Source organism: Hakea prostrata, chromosome 2, assembly GCF_041222555.1.
Source record: "Hakea prostrata isolate BN-2017 chromosome 2, UWA_Hpros_2, whole genome shotgun sequence".
In the NCBI taxonomy this organism is placed as follows: Eukaryota; Viridiplantae; Streptophyta; class Magnoliopsida; order Proteales; family Proteaceae; genus Hakea; species Hakea prostrata.
The window spans coordinates 63,568,736-63,593,782 of record NC_142601.1 but is presented as its reverse complement, the minus strand read 5'-3'; the positions used below and the strand labels follow the sequence as shown (position 1 = coordinate 63,593,782).

The 25,047-nt window shown below is 37.6% G+C and overlaps 2 protein-coding genes across 3 annotated transcripts in view; one reads left to right on the top strand and one right to left on the bottom strand.

Annotated features, from left to right (window-relative positions):
• The window catches only part of LOC149025629 (haloacid dehalogenase-like hydrolase family protein), a 46,770-nt gene extending 44,688 nt beyond the window's left edge, over positions 1–2,082 (bottom strand). Inside the window, exons 1-4 of one of the 2 annotated variants that reach the window (XM_089145832.1) lie at positions 2,007–2,082; positions 1,610–1,877; positions 1,365–1,501; positions 189–284 (exon numbers count right to left, since the gene is read on the bottom strand). In XM_089145832.1, the coding sequence (XP_089001958.1) occupies positions 189–284; positions 1,365–1,501; positions 1,610–1,823 (447 nt within the window). In that variant the 5' untranslated portion in view covers positions 1,824–1,877; positions 2,007–2,082. Of the gene's footprint in view, positions 1–188; positions 285–1,364; positions 1,502–1,609 lie in introns of both variants that reach the window. The other variant, XM_089145831.1, reaches the window with a different exon arrangement.
• Positions 2,083–2,449: 367 nt separating this feature from the next.
• On the top strand, positions 2,450–22,892 carry EMB2737 (embryo defective 2737). The gene is made up of 12 exons (XM_089145830.1): positions 2,450–2,780; positions 4,071–4,135; positions 5,066–5,164; positions 6,817–6,949; positions 12,775–12,834; positions 14,943–15,002; positions 15,430–15,552; positions 15,914–15,985; positions 17,640–17,777; positions 18,582–18,737; positions 21,552–21,656; positions 22,101–22,892. The coding sequence occupies exons 1-12, from the start codon at positions 2,556–2,558 to the stop codon at positions 22,134–22,136; spliced, it is 1,272 nt and encodes a 423-aa protein (XP_089001956.1). The 5' UTR covers positions 2,450–2,555; the 3' UTR covers positions 22,137–22,892.
• Positions 22,893–25,047: the final 2,155 nt, after the last annotated feature.

Here is a 25,047-nt window from a genome sequence, read left to right as displayed (position 1 = left end):
CTTCGACAGAAAGGAAGAACTTCATGATTTATCATCTTAAGTATGCAGGTAGTGAACAAAGGTATATTCTATTCCAAAAGGAGCCAGAAAAAAACAACTTGATAAACTAGCATAGAAGTATGAACATATGTCATGAAAGACGAGATGGAAACAGTCAACTTCCTAATAGTCAGAGAAAAAATAATTACTCGAAACTCCTTTGAGGATGGTTTGATCATTGTCACAAGACAAGACTCCATCCCATGACTGTGAATGACAGCTCCAGCATTCCGCATCAGATAAGCCTGGTAAGAGTGGACAATGATTGGTTATAATTGATGCTTGTGCAGATATCCAAAAAGATGTAGATAATCAAACCATCATAGTTGTGGTCATTTCATCCAAGGAAAAACACAGAGATTTCAGAGAGGAAGGTGTATAGTTAACTAAATACACCCGTAACCTCTGAAATGAGAGAAAGCTTTTCATTTTTACATATGCTACATGATAACTGAAAGTTGATGGGGGCAACTAAGTTCATTTTTCCATATCAAAGAAAGAATAGCACGTGAAGAAAAAACTGATTCAAGATTTGATGCCAGAGTTTAGATACTTAGTAATACAGTGCAGCTCTATGTGTGGAACAAATACTCCAAAACAGATAACTCTCCCCCATAAAAAATTATTAAATTCTATTTGTCAGCAAATCTTAACAAAATTACACATCTCCAGGCAAATTTATTTTTCAACAATTCAGGCATTAGGTAGCATTTACTTCAATTATCAGGAGAGAAAAAAAAAGGAGAAACGAAGCAAAGTTAAATTTTAATCACTTGAAACGGAGAAGCAAGACTAAACTTCCAGAATATGTCTCTGATTATTCTGCTAATTTTTTCTTTCTAAATCAAATAAAAAAAAATAACTTTCTGAGTTCAAATTTTCCCTGTTCACCCGGAAATCTGTATATGAATGAAGACGAGAAAGTACATCACCATTATGCAACAAACGGCCATAACAGAGGTCGCAGTGACTGAGGCATATCCCATTTGACAGAAAACATAGTATGATAAGAACCCAAAAAGAATTGTGTATTGGTAGCTGAAACCACTATGCCGTAAACCCCAGCTGAATATTTCCATGAAGTTTTTTTTTTTCTTTTTTCCTGAACAAATATACGATTCTCGCCTTCGGTTACTTGCGCAAAAGCCACGGATCTCATTTAAATTCATAATGGAATACAGCTGAGAACTCCATTCCCTTTATCAGTCTAAAATACACCACATCAGCTTGAATAGGAATAGTAGCAAAAAGTACAGTACTAAACCGCAACACAATCGAAACGGATTAGAAAGAGGGGAGGTGGAAAAGAGGGAAATTGTGTAAACCTTCATGAAGAGGGGAGCACAGTCGGTACACTTGGGAGGCTTGTTGGGATAAGGTTTAGGAGAAGGAGCAGAGAGAATAGACCCAGATGAAGAAAGAACATACATATCTTCCGGAGACATCCTCTCCTTCTGAACACCTACAAATGCATTGAACGTCGAAATTGCGAACAGTCATAAGCGATAATAACAGAACGGAACTCGAAAACAATAGATGACGAGAAATTAAGGAGGGAGAACCAAGATACCAGAAGGGGACATGACGATGATCTGCTGAGACTTGGGAATGGACTCATCGTGGACCTTGATGGTGATGCTGCCACCGGTGCCTGTCACCCATCCCTGATTGTAGAAGTGACGGCAAAGTTCCGCCACCAGCTCCTTTGTTTCCTTTACAAGATTGTTTTCCAGGTATGACTGACAAACACCGTTAGCGGCGGCGGCGGCCGCTCCTGTCGCCATTTTTTCTGGTGGAGTAGTTAGCAGCAGTGAGAAATAAACAGTGATCGTTCTTGGCTGTGCAAGGGATAGAGATTATTAGCGTAATAATCGAACAACTTTTTTATTAATTATCTATGTTTAATCCATCTATTTAATACCAAACCGAATCCTATACTGTTTTGAAGCATATTTTCTCTCTCATACCAGTCACGTGGAAATTCTTCCAAATGACAATGGTGGAGTGAGGACTGAGAATCTCTTCCCTGTGAGAATTTCTCCACTAAAAGTAGAATGCTTTTTGGGAAAGAAAAAGTTGAAATAATCGGCACGTTTATATTAATTTTTAACCTCAAAATTTATGAATTTTACTTTTGGACCCCTCCAAGCCTCCAAGGTGCTCCTCCAAGTAATGTATCTTCCCAATCACCGTTTCTTTTAAAGTTTTTTCACATACACCTCCTCCAAATAAATCTAAAATTTTGAAAGCCACTTCAAAAAGTAAACCTTACAAATAGATCCCTAAGCGTTAACCCAACATGAATAACAGAGCTGAGTCGTCTCATAGTTAGCCGGATTTTAATTGGCCCGACCCAACCTGAAAGAGGTTCGCGTAATTCGTCACTCGTGTGTCCTAGGAAGCGGAAATGAAACTCCCAACCCTCAATCTATCTATCTATCTATCTATCTATATCTATCAGATAAAAACACAGCAGCTTCTACCTTCAACTGAGCTCGGTTTCATGTGAATTCACAATGTCGAAGGGCTCTGACCGTTTCGTGAGATCGTTGAAGCAATTCTGTGATGTTCGTTATAAAATATTCACGGCTCGTTATGGCCACCAGTTGATTGACATCTTCGAGTTCCCGATTAAGCTCGTTTTATCCCCTTTCACACTCGCTTATGATGTTGCTGGTTCTGCTCCTCGTGGATTCGGCGTTCCCGAGTTCATTTCAAATCTATCCTTTTCTGCTATCTTTGTGAGTTCCTCTATTTGACACCGATTAACATGTAACTTTTGAAGCTGGTTTCTCGATTGCACTTGGCTAATGATTTATTTCTTTGTTACCGTGGATAGGATACTCATTCTTACTGAATTCTTGCATCTGAGGGCTATCCCTCCTTTCAAATAAACAAACTTGAGTGTGACACTATTCGTTGCTTGTTTATAGCTCATCCGTTTGTTCCATGGAGACTTTACTACCAATGTTGGTTAAATTCTTGTGTTTATTATTTCACTGACGCCCCTTATCTTAATGACTCAGTATGTATATCTGTGTCTCTGAGTGGGTTTTGTTATTTTTTACTTCTTGTTTGATATTTTGTTACTGAGCATTCGATTAAATGAGTCAACATCCTGAATATTTATCTACTGATACAAGGGTATGTTGGTTACTTGGTTTTGCTGCTCCTTGGGAGTGGAATAGAACTCATTCTCTTAGCTTATTGATGTTTATCTTTTGATTTATTGGGAAGAAAAAATGAAAATTTTAATTAAGATGACCAGTGTACACTGTATGTTTTTGAGGAGTATTTGATATATTAATTTGATTTATCTTCTGTTTAGAATAAGGTCTGAACAACGAGAGCTTTTACTTAACAAAGGGATAAACTAACCTACTAGCCTAAGCTTAGCTAAGATACTAAAGGGTATTGAAAACCATACACAAAGAGAACCTATGTCACTGCAGGATGTGGCCCAAGCTATGTGTGGCTGTATGCTTATGTAATGTCTGTAGTGCTACAATTTGGAGGAATTGCAGTTGCGCATGATATTATTGCAGCCGAAGATTCTTGTAAATGTTTGTTCGGCTATTGGATGATATCTCTTGTTTGATTTATTTGTCATGCTTGTATGTATATCAGAATTGAATTCCAAAGAAAAATCATTGCTTTGAGGTACTGCAGTAGTTTTGACAACCTTCAATATATTGTCACATCATGCACATTCTGTGGATTGCATGTTTTTCTTATTCAGTTAAGATGATATTTTCTTGATATTGACAATTTGATATGTCTTAATTTGTTTTTGGAGCTGTTTATGATATCTTTATTCTTTACCTGTAGTGTTCACATTTTGCTAAGTGACGAACAACTATGAAAATTCCAGTTTGCCCTTTTATGTGTTGCATAGATTCTTGATTGTTTCCCTTGGTTTTCCAGTTTTCTAATGAATCCACAGATAAAAATTATCTAATGTTTGCTCGCACCATTGATATTAACATGTATCTTAGCAAACAAATGCTGAATTCCCTAAGGGCTGATTGCAGGCAGTTGCAACGCTTGGTACTTATGATATTGCCTTCGAGATGGTGAGGAAGGTTGTTTGCCAAAGGTGCTTATCAACACATTTGACCTATTCCTTGATTCATATTTTTGTCAGACTGTTCTTCATTTACCAGATTTCAACTTTTTGGTGGCTTCTTCTCTCTGTGCATCAAACATTTCTTCCCATATTCAATCTTCGTTATATTCTCAACTTTGGCCATGTTCAATAGAGGCCCTTGAATGCTCTAGTAGGGAGGAGCATTTTATTTCAGGACTGAAGGAACTAAAAACGAAAGGGGCAGGCCCAAAATAGCCTTTAGGAGACTTGATGAGAAAAGACATGCATGGCTTAGGTCTTGTATCCAGTAAGATCTTGATTAGAGCTTATTGGAAGACAAGGGTCCATGTAGTCCAATCCCATTTAGTTTGTGATAAGGCTGAGTTGTTCTTATTGCTGTATGTACTTAACTTAAAGTGATGAATTGAAGCTTGGTTAATAGTGTTGTTGGTTGAACTTTGTATATTTTGTATTTCTCATGTCATTTCATCTCAAGATGGTAAATTTTCTTGAGTTTTTTTTATCTATGATTATGCATACAAGAGCATCTGTTCCTCAAACAAATCAACTGCATAATCTCAGTTGTTCTCCTGTGCTAGCAGAATGAAATTGACCTCTTGTCAATTGTCAAAAATGGATTATTTGTTGGGAAAATTGCTCAGTTGTAAGAATATGTTACTCTTGCTTCTTGGCTTGTTATCCGGAAAACGAGAGAATTTGAATAATAGTCTCCCTGGGAAATATGCCATTGTGAAAGATGTCTGATATTATTGGATTTAACCTTCCCAAACTGTGGAGTCATATCAACTGATCTTCGTAAAGTTTCATCGCATTCAATTTACTGAAAATCAAGTTTTTACTGGTATTCATGAAAGATGAATAGTTATTCGATTAAAGTTTTGGATGCACCCTTCTCATTGTCATTTATGTCAAGTGCAGGAATTGCCGGACCTGCAATGGATGGCAAGCAATGCGGTGTACCATGTGTAAAGGAACAGGAAAGGTGCACTATCAAGTGAAAAATTATACCCTGAAAAGGTATCTAGGTCCTGCAAAATTCATGTTTTACTACATGTTTCTGCTTTCTGGTTACTTTTGTAAATTCTATATGCAGAGTGGACACTATATACTTTTCATTACTTAATGCTTAGAACGTTACCTGGTTAGATTCAAAGTTACATTGTATAGGTGAGATATGAGTTTGTATGGAACATCACTGGCAAATGTCATTGAAGTCCAACTTGAAATGTGGGATGAGATCTCAATATGGAAAAGCAGATATAAAATTGGGAAATTTTCAGCACCACCCCCTAAAAGTAATACTGCCCACTGAGTTATCCAATTTAAACCCCCTGTAAAGTTAAGATATATCAAAGACACCCCCTATCATTAGGAAATCACAGTTAAGTGCTGATGTAAGTAAGTTAAATATTTCAGAAGGACAAAAATAACCTTGAAGGAATTTTACCCATGCTTGAGTCATTTTTTACCGTCTGTGACTATTCCTCTCCTAGTCATATATCCTCACAAAGTTTGGAAGACATGCATCACTCATGAATAGTGTTTCTATACTTAGGATGAAGGGATAATATTGGAAATAGATAAGTAAAAACTAACTGAGACTAATGGGTAATAGGGGGTTTGTCTGATAAATTGAATAACTCGGGGTGGCATTAATATTAGGGGGTAACTCAAGGAGTGTGCTGAAAATTTCTCTAAAAATTTTGGGATGTTGAGTTTATTTGGCTTTGGGAAAATGATGTAGAAACATTATCAATAGTCTTCCATTTGTGTATTGCCAAGTATAGTTTGGTACTATGAAGTGCATGACAAGTAGAGTGAATTTGTTGTATGGCATTTGCTAGAATTTTAATAGGCAGAGAATTGTGGCTCTCATAAGTTGATTCGATGGAAGTCCAATATCATCTCAAGCCACAGGAAGTAGACGTAAAATTGTTGAAGATGCTTCTTCTAGCTGTCTTGCAAGCCTGAGATGATTATGTGATATTGGTGGTGAAGTAAGCTTCTCCAGACAAGGTACAGGAAAATATCCCTGCTAACAGTTAATGCTTCAGGAAACAAGATATGGGGAACAATCAATGTTAAGATCTAATACCAGCACTCTTGTAGTTCTTTATATGAGAATTCACTTCTCAATGAAGTCAGTAGGACTGTAGGAGGGCATTTAATTTCCATGATTGTACCTCTTCCATTCTACATCAAACGAGGAACATATCAATATTTACTGAACAAAGAAACACCAATAATTAGTAATGACCTTAAGCTTACTAGAAGCTACAAATATGATCTGTATGTGTCTGGCCCTTCAACAACATGCTAGAGTTCAGTTGCATTTGTGATGCAATCATTTTACACAGCCTATTGAACAGTTAGGTTTTCAAAAATGCTATTGATCACTGAATACTTTAAATTCAAGATATATATTGATATGAACTTCCAATTGATGCCAGGGACATTGCATTTTTTATGCTTTCATGGACTTCATCCTTGTTCCTTAATAGTGAAAGTTCTAGATTGTGAATGTTTTCTACTCTCCCTAGTATTCTTAGACAATTCTTGTCTGTTATAGATAAATTTTTCTTCCATCTGTCTATTTTACACACACATGCACACTTACTTGAGTCTGATTTTCATTTTATTTTATTTTTAGTTTGTCAACCTTTTTGCAGTGGTGAGAAAGCAACAGCTGAGCATGTTGCCAATGCTATTGTTGACAACCGGGCTGAATTGGTACATCATCCTTCTGCCTTTGATCTTCAATTGCCATTGCCCACTAAAGACTGCCCAACATGTACTGGATCGGTGAGTTATACTTAATCCAATAAATATTTGGATTTCCACCATTATATCTAATCTTTAGCGTGAGTGTTGCATGTCCAATACTCCAGTAATCTATCTTACATTCTTTTGATTTCTCATTTCGTTATTGTTGGTCATATTTTGTTTTTAATATGTTTTTCCTTTTTGATCACTTGCAAAGTTACTTATAAGAAAAGTTATAAGCACATGGTGGTAAAAAAAGTGAGACTGTCATGGGAGCATGTATATCAAAGGTCCTTACTTCTTGTTTCTGGTTTGGTAGATGAGTGTAAAATCTTTTGTAAGGCTGAATGTACTTTAGAACTATAGAGGATGGTTAAGTTTTTAGGTCGGGAGGACATTTTGGTACTTTGGCATATGAGGTTTGCTGGAAAACTGACCACTCTTTGTTTTCTTCAATGTATATTTTGGTCAGGGTGCTTGATTAGTCTTTATTCTGTCATATGTTCTAGATTCTATGCGATTCAGGTAGTTTGTTCTTAGAAATGCATAGAACCTAGGGAAGTTATTTGGGATAATTTTTGTTGTACAGAGTTTCGGTTTTTTCTTTTTCTGATAGAAGTAGGCTTTTGAGCATTCATTTTGAGTTGCACTCTGGGATGAGTTGCTTCTCTCTTCTCTTCTCATGGTTGCATCTGTTAGTTAGAGAGGTTGGTCAAGAAACATTTACTAGCAAAGTGTAGCTATTGCTGCATTTCTTTTCTAATGCATCTTTAGAACAGACATTCCAGATGAGTTCTTAGTCTACTTGTAGTCTTCATTGTAACCACTGAAATTTGTTTGAGTTATGTGGAAGGTTGGTATGGCGGAGGTTAAAGATGCCTTAAGAAAGATGACAGTAGGCAGTATGATGATCACTACGCTGGAATGAGATCCCAATAGAAGTTTGGAAAGCCTTAGGAGTATTTTGATAACCAAGCAAGGTTTGAGAACTTGATCTTGGAGGCCAACTTGGTGGTCCCCAAAACAGAGTTGGAGTTGGATCTTGCTTAGATATCACCAAGTTAGCATAGTTGCTTTGGGAAGCATAAAGTTACAGTAAAATCCCAAGTGAGATTTTGAGATATTATGAAGAGATGAACCTGCATTCTATGTTGTCTTGGTCCACCATGCAAACAAGATATTGTTGCTATCTCAGCAAGACAGGATGTTCCCATGTACTATTTAACCAAGTTATTTAGTAAAATTATGACTAGAAGGAAAATGCTAGATGAATGGAGAAGTACTGCTGTCCTGGTGTACAAAGAACAAGTCGTGTCCAAAGCTACAATAACTATAGAGGCATAAAACTGATTATTCATAGTATGAAACTTTGGGGGAAGGTATTCAAGCCTTAGATGCGCGTAACAAAGGAGGCAATGAGGCATTAGGGTTGATGTTCCTGAGTTTCATGGGAGACTCAACCCCGAAGAATTTCTGGACTGGCTTAATAACTTAGAAAAGCTTTTTGGCTGGAAAGACATGCCAGATCAGAAAAGTTTTTATGATTCATAGTATGAAACTTTGGGGGAAGGTTATTGAGCTCATCTGAGAAGAGACAATTGTATCTCAAACAAGGTTGTCAAAGTGACCAAGGCGATGGAGGGTTTCCAAGGTGCCAAAGTGACAAAGCGCCAACAAGGCGATGACTAAGCGGTCAAAGCGTTCTGCTGTTAATTTTTAGGCTGTTAAGGCATTCTAGTGTTAATTCAGGATTTCAGGTTCTAATCCACAATAATTAACTTTAAGAAAAGCAGATGTAACGAACTGGAAATTTTCAGGGACAGCCATGAATTATATAAATATGAAAGGATAACCTAAAAATTGTTAAATTGGGAGGACTCCAAAGCATACCATCAAGAACAATTGGAATCAAATAACTCCGCAGGTGTAGACTTAACAGTTGGTTGAGATGAAAGTACAAGACCAACTCATTGATATTTATGAAGTCCAACAAAAACAAAAACAGATAGATCATCTTCAAACACTTTCTAAACCAGGGGGTTTAGATGCAAGGATAAGAACAGAAATATAAATGGAATATCTTCAAACATTTTTTAAACCAGGGGGTTTAGATGCAAAGATAAGAACAAAATTACAGAAATAAAACACACAGAAATATATTGTTCTCTGCCATCAAATCATAGAAAAGATGTCTCTATATACTCAGGAAAAAGAACAAGTAACTGACATTACCGACCAGCTTTCTGTAAGAAGAAGAAGTGAAAACTGAGAAGAAGAAGCTCGGCCACCGGAGGGGTTACTGGCTCGCTGCAGAGTCGGCGACCAGTCAGAGAGTGATTTTTTTTTAAAAAGAAAAAGAAAAGAAAAGGAAGAAGCATTGCAACTCACCGGAGAAGAAGAGTGACACTGGAGACTGAAGCAGCTTGCTGGTGATGAGGGAAATCGATAGAAGAAATTCCATGGACAAAGAGTTGAGTCCTTCGGTGGCTTCAGTCGAATGTAGAGAAGAAAACGAAGGAAGAATGAAAATGATTTTTCATTTTCTTTTTTTTTTATTTTTTTTTTTTTAAATATGATTCTATGTAGCAATTAGAAAGAATTGTTTGGCACCAAAGCGACCGCTTTATTGGCTTAAAAAAAAAAAGCAATGGTCGCACAGCCGTGTTAGAGACCACTCGGATGCCTAAGCGTTGCTTAGACGACGCCTTGACAACTATGATCTCAAAGAATGAATTTGGTTTATTCTAGGTAGATCCATAATGGAAGCTATCTACTTATTGAGGAGGTCATAGAAAGATGTAGAGCTTGCAAGAAGGGTCTTCATTAGTGGTCTTTATTGACGTGGAAAAAGCTTGTGACAATCTGGCATGTTCGTGCAAAGAGAGGCTGATGTAGGAGAAACCCTAAAAAGAAACTAGGGGACCTACAAGTGGGCTACTAGACTCTTAGAATTAAACACCTATTCTTGACAGATAGTAAAGAAAGAAATTTGCAGCACTTGAAATATGATTAATCATGCATGTAAGACAGCGAAAGTAGAGAAATAAACACAATAAGTCTTACTGGTAAACACAACTAAACAAGAATCAATAGAGAAACAAGGGGATGGGGATCTTGGCATCATAGCACTAAATTGAATGCAAGGGTATTAAGAAACTTAAAGAAAATAGAGCTATCCTAATAATTCGATTTCTAACAAGGAATTCAACAATTAACAATGTAGGGAGTCTTGGAGGTTTTTTTAAACAAACTACTACCATAGACTAATGAGATTATTTAGGGAGAGATAATGTTACTTGGCTGCAAAATGGGGTTAGGCATTTAGGAGCGAAATAAGAGAAAAATTTTTGAGTAGTGGTGAATCCTAGGAAGGAGAAAATATATTTTGAAATAATGGTGTATCGAGGAATAGAGTAAATGATAGGAGAGAGGGAGAGAAAGAAAGAAACAAAGAGAAGGGAAGGGAGACTAACACGAAAACTAGCGCCATATAGGGAGAGGGAAGAAAAAAGAAAAAACAAGATTTTTTCGCAAGAAAATTATACAACTGTGGGGTTTGGGGAAGAAGAAGAAGATTTCCAAGAAAAAACTAGGTCTTTTAGAGGAAAAAAAGTAGATCTTTGTAGAGGAGAGCAAGGGAAAATTTTCTAGTGGGAAATAGGGTGAAAGGAGGAGAGAGGCTTACCGGGGAGGGGGAAGAACTGTACCGCCGGGAGAGAGAGAGAGAGAGAGAGAGAGAGCAACACGAGCTTCTTTTTTAATTCTTTTTTTCATTCATTGATTGCCAAAAACGAATTTCATACAAGGTTTAAATAAAAAAATTGATCCCTCACAACCCTACATACTTTTTTAATTCCCAAAATAACCCCAACTTAAATTGTAAATATAACCCAAACTCAAAATAATTCAAATTTGGGCCAAAATAGACTCTAGGCCCAGCCCATAAAGACTCAAACATGAAATTAAAATATTTCAATAGTATACTATTACCCAACCCACTAAGACTAATGAAATTAACATGACAAATTGCCTATGGGCAGTGTTTCTCATCTAACCATAGGATCCTAGCAATCTGATAACCTCCGAACTCATCATCAATATACATAGATGTTGTCGTGGGATGATCTCTATGTCAACGTCGTTGGGTACTCTCGTGTCATCAGAGGCTCATCCATTTCGCTTGATCTCTAGATGCTCTTTGTCCTTAGAAGTTGATAAATTATATAGATAATTAGATATAAAGTCTTGAAGGCATGAAGAGCTTTATATAACAGAAAGAAGGGCCATTCATGTCGCTCAATCTCTAGATGCTCTTTGTCCTTAGAAGAAGTTTTTTTAACCATAAATTATCAGAGTGAGTTGATGGTTAGAAATATTGGAAAACACTAGCAAATTGTAATATCTCATGGTAAAAATTGTTGATGTTTTTCATGAAGGAAGTTTTCAATTTAAATTTGACATTGTTGTGAAAACTTGTGAAAAAACAGCGTGTAGTGGAAGAACAATCATAATTTCAGTTAATATCTCAACGGCTGATCTCGGACTACTCACAGTAACAATTCAAATAAATCTATAGAATCATATTTGCTTAATCCAAATAGCACTATAGCGATTACCTAGGCTAGGAATGGAGCCGTCGTAGTAGTTAGAGATGCAAGGTGTAAGCTACTTTGCTTGCTCTATGTTTGGACGAATAGAGTCTAACTAAAGTGAAGTACCAAAAATTGTATCCAAATTTTCCCATCTTCCTCAGATCCTAATATCATGGGAGTAACATTAAACTTTAAAATCAATGGTTTCACATGTTATTAGGTAATTTAGTTCTAGATTGGAATGGATCCAAATAGAAGCGAGTAATGAGGATCTCAGATGAACTGGTTAACTCGATACGGTCAAGAATGGGGGTTTAGTTCAAATTAGGGTTAGGGTTTCATAGGAGGTTTGATAGTAGGGATAGGCTATGTTGATGTAGCAGAGCTTATCAGTGAAATTTGCTGAAATTTAATTGGCAACAAGTTAAGATTAGGTGGGGTTCTCGAGAAGAAGACAACAAAGGTATCTGGGTTTTCACTGGTAAAAAAGTGCTGCTACTTCATTGCTAAGGGAAGCAGTCAAGTTGATGGAAAGGGAAGGATGAGAAGTGAGATCGATTTTCTTGGGAGGAAGAAGAGAGAAGAAGAGAACACATCAGGGTTGAGATGTGAGTCCCATTTGCATTGCTTGACAGCACCAGAGCTCTTGGAGATTTGACTCAAAGATATCCCGAATCACTTAATAAATTAAATGAACTGAAAACAGAATTATACATAGTCATTTAGTACCCTAATGGGCCTAACCTATCTCAAATACCCAATTTAACTAGTATTCCATGCACTGACATTGTCGCTACTTCATGGGCTTATGTTTTAGGTCTGTTGCAAACCCAAAAATAAGATGACTAATGCCTATAAACCAACCATTGGTCTACTGACCCAGATGGCCAATTTTAATTGCATCACCAGGATCTCAGAATTTGGCAGAATCTAATAAATCTGCTATTATAAGGCTATGATCACTTCTACCCCCATGCAAAACAAATAGATAAAAGAGCGCAAACAACTTCATTCCAGGAAAACTTTCGAAGGGTCAATACCATAGTGCCTAGAATAATCAGGTGGGAAGAGGTTACCTTACAAACTCCTGGAAAGTAGAGGATAAGGTTAAACCAAACGCACTGTCAAGTAATCTACCAAAGCATTGAACATTCTAATGGAGAGGTCGAAATCGAATTTCCTTCAAGAACATCTCTGATATATGTGTGTGTGTGTGTGTGTGTGTGTGTGTGTGTTTGTGTGCCTAATAACGTGTTGTTCTATATTTTTCAGGGTGTGATGAGCTGTCCTGAATGCAAACACAAGCTACAAGTTAGGATCTCCGCAGATGATGTGAGTGCTTTTATTTACGTTGAATATTCTTTAACCTGCCCCCGTTGCCCTTTCTTCTGTTTCTTCTCCCTCCCCATTTCTGTACGTGTAATTCATTCTTCAATATAACATCATTGGAGCAGGTACATTTACTGATTGGGAAGGGTGAGAATCTAAGACGCATAAGGCAAGGTTCCAGGTTTTGGTTTCTGGTGGGCTTGAGATCTGAATTAGTTTTTTGAAACTGTGAATTTCATTTGTTTGAGCAGATGATTTTGATGGCCAAATAGCTAAATTAGGTCCCGAAATTTCAATGTAACCAAATTTTAGGCCATCTGAATTAAATGGAATCCTTAGATTAAGATAAAATAAAATAAAATAAACCAAAGGCTTTCAACCATAGATTGTTTGTACCATGGTTGTCAAGGCAAGGCAATAGAAGGCACCCAAAGCAAGGCTACAAGGCGACACAAGGTCGTCTTGACTCCAAAATGGGCCTAGGCGCCTATGCAGCTGCCTAAGCGGATGCTTTGACAACCATGGTTTGTATACATTGTACATTAGTGTACTTTCTCTATAATGGCCTGTCCATACAGATTTCAATATGAAAGGACACATAATTAAATAAATCCACTAAATTATGCATTTGGGTTGAAAAGACTATGCATATGAAGTTTTGAACCACTTAATAATTATCAAATGTTATACATGGTTCATTGCTATGAGTAAAGACATGAGAGTAAAGAATACATTATCCTCTCTATATATATTTGCATAAATTTCAAACTTGCGGGGGAATTTCTTGGCCAAAAATCACAAAGAACCAATCTTACCCCTATCCTTTGAGTCAAACCAATGAAATGGGTTGAAATTCATTTAAGCAGATTCTGATTTTGACCTTCCATCCGATACTACCTAATTTATATAGAGGTTGGTATTGTTTTGGTTTGCAAGGTAGATTTTACCTAAACAGAGAAATTTCAACTGAAATGTTGCATTTTTTCCATATTGTGTAATATTTCATTTTGACATCGTATGAACCTAAAAACTATTTCATGAAATTTCTGTGGAACCTGGAACGTTGGCATTAAGGAATACCTGAAAGGTGCTAGACTTTGTGCAGCTGTTTGTTAAATTAATGAATATTTTTCTGCGTCATTCTCCCCCAACCCTTACAATTGGAGGTACAATATATCAGTAAGCTCCAGCCTCCAAGGATAAGATTATTTATATCTATTTGGTGTTGTTTCCATCTGACAGATGCAAAAGAATCCTTAGTAGTTTTCCTTCTGAGACTCTGGCTCATGCCAGCACTCTCAAGTCTCTACCTGTCTCCTCAAAACAAGGGTATATCTTGTCTTCTCATAGGGGGTGGAGACTTACAGGAGTGCTTCTGTAGGCCATACTTCCAGACAGAGTTCTTTTCCCCTTTTTTAAATTACCTTAAGTTTTCTACAAGGCAGAGAGTTGGATCTGAAAGAATTTGATATGGGAAAAATGTTGGAAATTGTTAAAAATAGAAAGATCCCGAAAACATTACTCATCCAAAAAAGTTATAAATGTTGGGGTTTTTTTTTTTTTCTTTTTTAGGGGGGGGGGGGTTGGCCCCCCGCCCTGGCCACAGCTTTTTTTTTTTTTTTTTTGGGGGGGGGGTTTGGAATCTAGTAGAAGCCTCATGCAGTGGATACCCGCTTTTATTCGAAAGAATCCAACTAGGGCTGTCAGGGATATTACAATTTACAACTATAACCTTCGTAAGAGAAATTAATTGACTGAAAAAACAAACTGACAACTCTGAAACATGTTCCCAATGTAATGTTTGGTGGGGCTGTATGATCTTCTCATAACAATAATTTTTTATTTCCTATCAAAAAGAAAAAAAATAGAAACGACAATTTTAGAGTATCAAAACTGAGAAAATGCTTTTTAATGTTTTGGTGAAATGGACCAATATATGGTACTTCAGTAGGTCCTCGTAAGTTGTTTGTTGCACTTAGCAGAAAAGCTTGGTGGAGTCCTCTCTCTCTCTCTTGGGTTTGGGGAATATAAGAATCTTTGTGTTGAGGTTTGAAATTGCAGTGGAACTCATTCTTTTTCTTCTTTAATTCTTCAATTTTATTTCTTCTCAGATTATGGAGCCACCTTGGAAAGCATACAATGTCTTGAGCAAGATGGATTACCCCTATGAGGTTGGTGTGAGGATTCTAGTTATTTTTAAAGTTTGTCTGACAAGTCCTTGGAAGTTTTGGAGAGTTTCTGCAACTATCTTCTTTTGTTTCAACTCCTTTCCTGCTCTTCCTGTTTGGTTGTTTTGTGTAAATTTCCCTGATTATCCTATAAAACTTCAAGGAGGGGCGAGCCTTCACACAATGTTTCGTGGACCTTGGTTGTTGCCTGAGGTCAAGGCATCAAAACCGCCTTGGTAAAAATTGCTGGGGTAAGGGCCTAAGGCTGCGTAGCATAATTGCCCCCTGGACTCTGCTTGTGCAGAAGCCTTAGGCACCAGGTCCGCTATATCCTATATAATTTCAAGGGCATGTGCTGCAGGAGAAGAAAGAGGAGCTTTAATAATTGACCGCATCCTATTGTGTCTCATGTTGATTTTTACCTTTACAGAATATTGCTCACAGCATGAAAGATCCGAGCATTGCTGCATTTTGGTTAATTACCATGCCTCAGATTTTGGGAGGATTCAATTATGATGATGATGTCAAACAAAAAATATGGTGGCAGTACAAGGTTAGTGGGGTCATATTTTGATTATTTGTCCTGTTTCCCATGTGCTATTTTATATGTTTGTTGTTCCAATACTTTATTTAGTTTCTTTGTTCATGTTCTGGTGAGAGGTCCTCCAACATAGTTCTCTACTCAAGTCTGGATCTGGTCTCCAAGTTGGGATGGTCCCCATACTATCCACACTGTTAGTGGAGCATGGCTTCCACATGCTAGAGGTCGATCCTGCTCCCTGTGTATGTGGTGGGGGCCATCCCCATGTTGAGAATGGATCTACTTTACTCTGACCTTGTCGGTCATGGAGCATTTCCACCCCTCTAGCAATTCTTTTACTCCTTATGATGATTCCATTTACATCTTGGCCTAGGAATCAATGCGATATGATCAACTTCGGGATGTGGTAGCCAAGCGGAAACCTGGTTGGGAGCATTTACAAGAAGTGGGTAACAGAATTTTCTGCATTTTTTTCCCTCTATATATTAAATAACACTAATCTGTGCCAATGAATTTATTTATTTTTTCCATTTATATTGGATCCAATCAGTTAAATTTCCTGAATGATACATGTAACAGAAAATGGAGTGAAAGAGGTAGACATCTAATTCTGAATATATGATGCATTTAATTCAGTGGACATTAATTGGCTAATACTGTTTCAATAAAGATGTTGTGTGGTAACCAGGTACCAAGGCGTTGTCTAGGTGCGACCATGAGATGTAAGACTATAGTTGTCTAGGTGACTGGATGCCCTAAGACGTTGGAGGAACACACAGGCACCTCCTAGGTGTTGTCTATGCACCTTAAGCATGTGATATGTGATACAATAATGGCTACTGTTTGGACAGCTTTCTTGCCCCATCTGTTGGATCCCTTTCAACAAGTTATATATATTTTGTACCCTTCTTTTCTTGGATGCATCAATTACTTCAAGGAACAGAGCCTACCATCCATCACAGTGTAACATGATGTTGGTGACTATCTAGTGTCTAGGAGGTCCAGTCAACCCATCATACATAAGAATGACACCTTAGTCTGATCATGTTTTCTGAAGGGTCTCTATGAACTGCTCTTGCTCCTTTCTCGGATGGCTATATAGGCATTCATCAGATTGTAAGCAGTGGGCTATATTCACTTCTTCCCCAACCTTCCCTACAGTTTGTAGCATATTTTGATAGCAAGTGCTGGGATACTGGTAAAAGAATCCCTTCAATTTGGTTTCACCATCTTTACCCTTCTAATCAAACTACAGATGCTTTAGCTTTCCATATCTACTACTCTTGGGTCCTGAAGAGGACAGGATCCTGCTCAATTGTGTCAAAAACAACCTGGTGAACTGGGCTGGGGCTACCCTTGTGGTGCTCTCTGAAAGGGCTTCTCCATCTGCTCCTGTTTTGTCTTACTACCCTATGCAGAAGAACCACTTCTACCAACCAGTGGTGCAGCTACTCTAATTGAACCAACTCCTGCCTTGAAACTCCTGGGTCAATCCTCCTGCATGTGTAACTTGGCTCATTGTGCTAGCAAGTTGACCTGTCTTGCCTCTGCCAGTCTCCATATCAGCAGATTTGTTGTGTGCTTTACCTTCAAAATCAAAGGCCCTGCTCCTGCCTTTTCCATCTCTCTGACGTTGCCTCATCAAACTATTCTCCTGCCTTCTCCTTATCCAACCTCCTCTTTATTCTTTGTTTATGAAAGCAACTAGGACTTCTGCAATTGAAGAATGAGCCTAGGGCTTTGTGAGTTTTTATCATTTCCGACGGGTACAGCATGCCTCTAGTGGCTGGTTTTCCTAGTCTGAATTCTGTGCTTTTATTCATCTCCTTTCCTTTTTCCTTGAGGGAAATCTATTCAACACTGAGCATTTGGGGTCTCCAACAGAATAGTTGCTCAGAAATTTATACCTATTTACTGTGTACAGTTCCCTTCTATTTAGCTTTATTTTGCATTTTTTTAGGCTAAAATTTTGATGTATGGACTTCCATTATGTTGGGAACTTGGGAAAGATGAAACTTAAAGGCAGACACTGTTATGATGTCGTTTCCTAATATTTTGATTTTTGCTGAACTTCTGAACTCAAATTTTTTAATTGACAGGCCCTTATTGCCATAGACCCAGTTCGTGCGAGGGATGATCCAGTCATTGTGAAAAACGTTCCTTATTATAAGGCCAAGAAGGCACTAGAGGCAGAAGTAATGTATCTTGATGTCCCACCACGACCTCAAAACTGGGGTGTAAGTGCTCTCTGATTGTTGTATTGTGTTCTAGTGGTGCTTATTTTTCTGAATCTTTTTTTGGAGATTTGGGAAATTCGCATATTATTGGAGAAAAGTCAATGTGGGAAAGTTGAAGGCCTTTTGAGTATACAGCTACTCATAGATACTATAAAGGGCCATCTTTCGAGTATACAGGTGCTCATAGATACTATGAAGGGCCATCACCTAGTGCTGATCCGGACCTAGGAGGGGGTCAGTTGAAGTCAGTCCTAATCATTGGCAACTTTGCACAAAATGGCTACTTTCAAGACTTAATCCCGGGCATTTGCATGATGGTGGTCCATTATGTCATCGTTGGCTACACCATGGATATAACAATCCCAGTTAAAGCATTACTTGCACTAGGTTACAGCCCCTTTTTGGGGCAGGCAGTCCATTGTGCTTTTCATGGATCGTGATATTTGGCTGGTCATATTTTGGTTAATATAAAGAATATCATCAAGATTGAACTATGGAGTAGCTTTGATAACCTCAGAGAGAATATTGAATTACCTTCATGGTCAGTGGCTTGTAGTTTATACCATACATCAAGAGTAAATTAGCATCTTTCGCAAAATGTGCAACTTGATTCCAAAGGAACCTGGACTTTAAATGGATTGAAATTTTCTCCTCAAACAAGTATGGACTGATTTGTCTGATTAAGGAGAAAGCAATGCACAATGGTTACATTGTTCCTTTTATGGATGAACCTGTGAAAAACTGAACAGAAAGGTTTTATTATTTCTACTCTTAATTATTTGGTTTATTATGGGACTTCTGCAGGAGCTTAACCTTCCACTGAGTGCATCTTCTTGGAGTGAGGAGGAGCTCAAAGATCCAAAGAAACTGTATGAAATGACAGTCCTTCTCAATGCTCAGAGAGAAATGGCAGAGAATTTTTTGGATTCACAGTGGCAAACAAAATGGCGTCAAGACAAGGTAGGTGGCATTCAGTTACCTATGGTCAACACCATGTTATGAAGACCTTTTTTTCCCCACCTCTAGTTCTTTGGATTTTATGTTAAAAGACATAGAGTCAATAAGGAACTGGGGCTGTATGGTGCTACTTTTTTGGCTGAATAGACTGGTGAACCAGGGTTCTGTAGATGATCCATTCTGCTGGGCTAAGTTTTAGTTATTAAATAATAGTAATCAATTTCATTTTAGATGGTTAACCAAATGTTGCTGTCGAAAGTAAAGACTTAATGACTCTAGTTTGTATGCTTATTTAGTAGTTCTTTTCTTATGCCATTGAATTTGAATTTTCAATATCTGTCCTTGATTTTGTTTTCTAACTCTGAAATAGTTGAATACTACCAGTGTCTTTGCGAGGCTAACCTTCAATCATTGTTTTTCAAATTGGCACAGAAAGGGGTCCCCTGACTCTTTTATAGGTTTTGCTGGCAGTTTTTCATTAAATGTATGAATCAAGCAGGAAAAATAGGAATCTAAATGGTGGTCAGTTCTTGTTTACTTTGGTCAAATGGCCTGTGAAATCCAGTTTATAACTTTAGGTTCCAAGTTTATGGTGCAGCAGTAGTAAAATTGAAGATTAAATTCTGTGTCTTGCATCTGAAGTTGAATTGATACGCAGACCCTTTCTCTAATTCTGGTTCACTGTACAGGATATTTGTTGGATACTCCAACACTAGTTTTTTTTTTTTTTTTTTCTTTTTTCTTTGACTTAATTCTTTTTATCTGGGGCTGGGGGTGGAGAGAGTTTATGCATCAGATTACCTATTATTTGCACATATAATGAAAAGTGTGGCTTCCATTTTTACAAGTCCATGTTCTGTACTTTAAGATATTATAGTGCAATTTTAATGGGTTGCTTAATATTTTCATTTTTCGGATATCAATACTGACTGCACGTAGATTAGCTTGCTCATATGTGATTGTGTCCATTTGTATTTTTATTTCTCATACTAGATTAAACTTTGGAGTCAAAAGTGTTAAGAGGATAGTTGAATGAAGACAGACCTTATGGTCTGCAACTTATACACTAGGATGCATAATAGGGTGGTAAAATTTGATGAGACTGAGATCCAGCAGTGATGACTGTAGTTATCTAGGTTCGATCAGGAACTAAAAACGTGATATAGAGGATGGTGTTTCTAGAGAAATGAAATAGGATACTTGAAGTGCGCTGCATCTGGAATGTTACACGATCAACATATTATTTTAAAGGTAAAAAGGAAAATTTTATAGGGCAGTAACAGGCCCGTCTATGATGTTTAGTGTGGAATGTTGGGCTACTCAATAGCATCATGTAATTAAGGTCTGTATAGTGGAAAGACAATGTTGAAATGGATGTGTGACAAACCTAAGCAGGATTAAGTAATGAATAATCATATTAGAGCTAATTTAGGAGTAGACCAGGGTCAAGGTATCAAAGCAGCCTCCCAACAAAAATTGTTGGGGTAACGCTGCGTAGGAACCCCTCCCCCCGTGGGTGGACTCTGCTTGTGTGGAAGCCGTTGGCACCAGGTTCACCTTTTTGTCGATACAATCTAGAAGGTGTTTGAAGTTCAGTTGTGGTATTCGGATGCTCCAATAAGGGGAGTGATTTTGCTCAGATTGAAAGGAACTGAAAGATCTGGGAGTAGACCTGAACTGACGGGTGGTGAGGAACTCAGGAAAGACAAGTATAATTTGGGCCTTAGTATTACCTCAAATAGAGCTGATTGGGGGGCAAGCTTTCATTCAGCCAACCCAATGTAGCTGGGATAAGGCAGAGTTATTGTATAAGAAGTCACTCAGTTCTGATATCTTAACATTGAATGGCAGAAAAATGTGCTAGTGATCCATTCTCCCTCCCAAATCCATGATAGTTATCCTATGCCCTGACGCATTGATAGTTAGCTCAATAGATACTAGGTGGAATTCACGACTAAAGACTACCTCTCAGTGAGTTTCTGAAAAATTAACCGGATTTGGACCGGAATAGTGGATATCCATATCCGCATCCTATTATATTCGGACGGATTCGGATAATATCCTATCGGTTCTCGGCCGGATTCTATCGAATTCGGATGATAATCGAAGAATTATTTTCTTAAGTAGATTCTTCTAAATGGGCACGAATATAGATTGAATACAAGTTTTTGACTACCTGATTACATCATTACCTTTTTATTTGTGAGGGCTAGGTTTGAAATTTAAGAATTTAACAACTTTGGTAGCAATTTTAGTAGAAAATCTAGAAAAATAGTCATGTATCATAGATAAAATTTATAAAAATAAAAATAATAAATTTAAATAAGTTAATCGGATAATTTTATCGGACAGATAATAATCGGTAAGAAAGAGGTATACCATATCCGCATCTTATTAATAATCGAACGGATTCGGATACCCCTAAACAGATGCGGATGCAAATTCGGAAGCGGATTTCGGTTATCCATTTACACCCCTAATTCGGACGCATAATTTTCTTTAGTGATGTATAACTCATTTTCTGAACCATAAATATCTTGGTAGATGCACTAGAGTTTTTGTGTCGATAGAGCTGATTGGAGGGCAAGCTTCCATATAGCACAAGCAAACCATGCCTGTGCTTAATTTGCATTTTATTTGTTGGGGCTAGAATGTGCAAAGAAAATAAATGATGCATCAGTAGTTCAGATCTGTGCATCACTTCCCTCTCCCCTGTGTAGGCAGTTTCCTTTGTTAAAAAGCTTGGAAATATTTTGTTAGGGTTTTCATGTTTCAACAGTTTTTTCTAAAATTAAGTGCTTCATTCTAAAATTTCAGTTGAGTGAGCTACTGGAAGAAAAAGTGCAGCCATACATACAGAGTATTGACAATGGTCTTCTTCCACAACCGATTGTGATGCAATCCCCAATTCAAGAACAGAAGGTTTCTTTCTCACTCCCTTGTTTGGTGTTTCCTCACTCAGTAATTTCTTTTTAATTTTATGATAGTTCAGGTTAAATTTGTTGAGAATGTAGACAGTACTTGGTAATGATTGATTTTCAGCCTAGACCGTCATCTAGCGGTTTAGGAACTCTGAAAACTTTTTCTCTATGGTTGTTTTGTCTTTAGTGGGTTAGTTTTGAACTCTCCCCATAGACTTGTCTAGTTCTGTGATTCTGTTTTGGTAGTTCCCTGTATGTAAGTTCGCTGCTCACCCTTAAATATAAGGTTTGAGGTTTAGAAACTTGCTTACTTGGCAGGTCTGCCGAGCAGTCCATGAGAAAAATGTTTACACAACGCATATATTTATGGTCTGGGTTATAACCTGAAGCTTGTCAGAAGTTTTGTGACTTGAATTTCAATGGTTTTTCTTTTGGTGCATTGCAGAAACGGAGAAGGCAACGCCGGTGGTGGTTTTTCTGATAGATTTATGTCCCAGAGCAACACTCAAAAGTTGTATCTGTGGGTTGTATTTTTCTGTGACTACTTTAAATTAAAAGGGTCTTTCAGGATGTTGCTCCTGCTTGTATTTTTCTGAATTTTACGGAAATGGTGAAGGTTATTTCAGATCCCTTTTCTCGCAATCTCTTCTTTATTTTGAACTTTGAACTTATTCTTTGTCTTTAGCGCCCTTTCTTTGCCCTTAAATGGGCAATTTTAGAGTGAAACTGAAGGAGTTTGAACTCAATATTTTCTCAACTTTTTGAAGTTTACTGAAATTATTTGCATGGGTTGGTTAGTCATTACCCAGATGCCAATTCCTGTTGCAGTAGAAGGAATTTGCGATGAATAATTGATCCTTCCTTTGTGTTTGTCTTTAAAACACAAATGCACATCGATACACCTTGAAAACGGTAAACAAAGAAAGACCATATTGAAAAACCATGTGTACTGCAGAACCAATGCAACTCCACTAGCCTAGGGAGAATTAAGTTTGGGCTATTCAATTGGAGAAGGCTGGAAAGAAAAGCGAGCCTCAAATGTGAAGGAACACCAAATTTGAATAACGATTTCCAATTGCAAATGGAAGAACCAAATTCAAATAACACTTATCGACTCTAGTTAGTATCTTTCTTAGGGAGGTAATAGTGGAGAAAGTTGCAAAAGATTTTTCTTTTGAACAGGGACGCAGTGACGTTGCAGGGGAAAGGTGGAAAGGTTTTATCAAGGGCAAAATATGTTATAAAGCTACAGAGGAATGGGACGGATATTTCCAACTTTCTCATGGATACCTTGCTTGTGGTCGTTATTCTTTTATCATTTGTCACGGCAAGTAAGTGATCAGGAAGGATTACTCTACTCCTTGGCAGATTGTATTGAAATGGAAAACCAGCAACTAGTAAATTTGGTGAATGGTCATAGCAAGGATTGTCTGCCTTTGGTGAAGCCTTTGCTTAATGATATTCTTACCTTGGTTGGAAATTTTCTGGATTGTAAGATTTTTTATGTTTCTAGGAGGGCTAATGCTATAGTCGATCTCCTAGCTATGAAGGCCCTTTCATTGTCAAGCACGTTCAAAATGGGCATGTTCCATTGAGTGGTTATTTGAGCTTTGCTCAGCCAGTCCCTCTGCTTGAGCCAATAAAATGCTTCATTAACAACCCCTCCCAAAAAAAAAAAAAAAGATAGCATACCTTGCCTGGTATTAATAGTTTGGATTTGGAACTCCTAATACAATCTCGTGGGTGACATTGTAATTGTAAACCTTGCAGGGTTAGTTCTTTCTTTCTTTCTTTTTTTTTTTTTTTCTTTTATTTTTTATTTTATGAAGTTATAGGGCTAGTTCAGAGTTTCTATGATTTATGTTATGCCAAACCATATTTGGGACTTCCGAACTGGAGCGAACCGTATGAACCAGGCTCAACCAAATTTGTCTTAGTTGCTTCCCAAAGTTTAGTACTTCTCAAAACTTAGTCTCCCGATTAGCCACTTGATGGTAGTTTCATTCCAAACATGCCACTTGATGGACTTTTCAACCCTCACTTGTCGGCAAGATTTTAGCTAGATACGAAGCACTTCTTATACAATTCTACGCATGCTATAGCATTAAATTCAACATTTGATACATCGTACCCATGCTTTTAATGGTCTACACTTATTAGGAGAGATGTGTTAGCGCGTCAAAATTCCTTTGGTTATTGCTTCCTACCGGCTTGTTGAGAGTTCGAACAACAAGGCATGTCACATATAGTGTCAACTTTTGCAGAGTTTAGTACGGAATTTGTCAAGCATGCCAAAAGCAAGCTTTTGTATTGGTTCATGCGATAGAGATTATTGGGAATTGTATCTAGCCATCCAAAGGCCAGCATTAGTTGTCTCCAAGGTTTACTCCAACTATAGAACGGTCAGTTGGACATTCTTTTGGTAAGCCAAAGTGAAGGTTGAACTAATTCCTGCACTTACTCAAGAGCTTCATTTCTTTCAGCATTTACTCCTCCTTAAAAATAATTATGTTACACAAGAATCTAACTTCACTATTGGAGGTGACTTCACATCCTCAAAGGCAGGCCCGCTCTCACATGTTTGTTTGTTCATAGATCACTTCTTGGCTGAAGAAATATTATATATTTAGATACCAGATTCAACCGAGATGTTGAGTGTTTGTATTTTTCTAGAATCATCTCATTTCTGATGAGAAATCTCGAACTATTCTATGACCCTACCCTTCCTTTAACCCATGCTAATTTCTGTATGGAGGTCCCAATCCCCACCGAGCTTTTCTGCTTTTCTGTGTTTATATTAATTATTTCTCTTCATGGACAAAGTGTCGAAACCAAAGCCCTTCCCCTTAAAAACGCTACAAAACAGAACGTTTTAGACATGTGGGGGCTTCTGCCAGCTATTAGTTTTCTCATTCATCACACACCTGCCTTTCCCTAGTTGTTGCCGTGGGGAGTAGGGGACCCAACCTTATCCATTAATTCGTCTCCAGCTTATCAATTATCACTTATCACTCATGCACCACTTCAACTTGGAAGTTGAAGTTGGAACTGTCTTCCCTTCCCCAACCCGTTATGAGTTATGATAGATTTTTTTCAGTCTAAAATAATCATAAATACTCTTATTTCTGGTAGAGAAAAATCATAAATACAAGGGTGGGTTTTGCATCTTAATTTATCAGATTTCAAATCGTAAATTTCTATTAGTTCAAGCACGAGACTCGTTCAGGGAGATGGGGTGTTCTGAGGGTGGTTGCCCCTCTCTGAGATTTTAGGTTTTTCTCAAATCAGAGTCGATGATTCTGAAACCTAACAACCCTTCTCTCTTCTATCCAGAAAATTGAATTTCTCTTTATATTTATGATCGGAAAATGGACGTGCCACCCTCAATTATT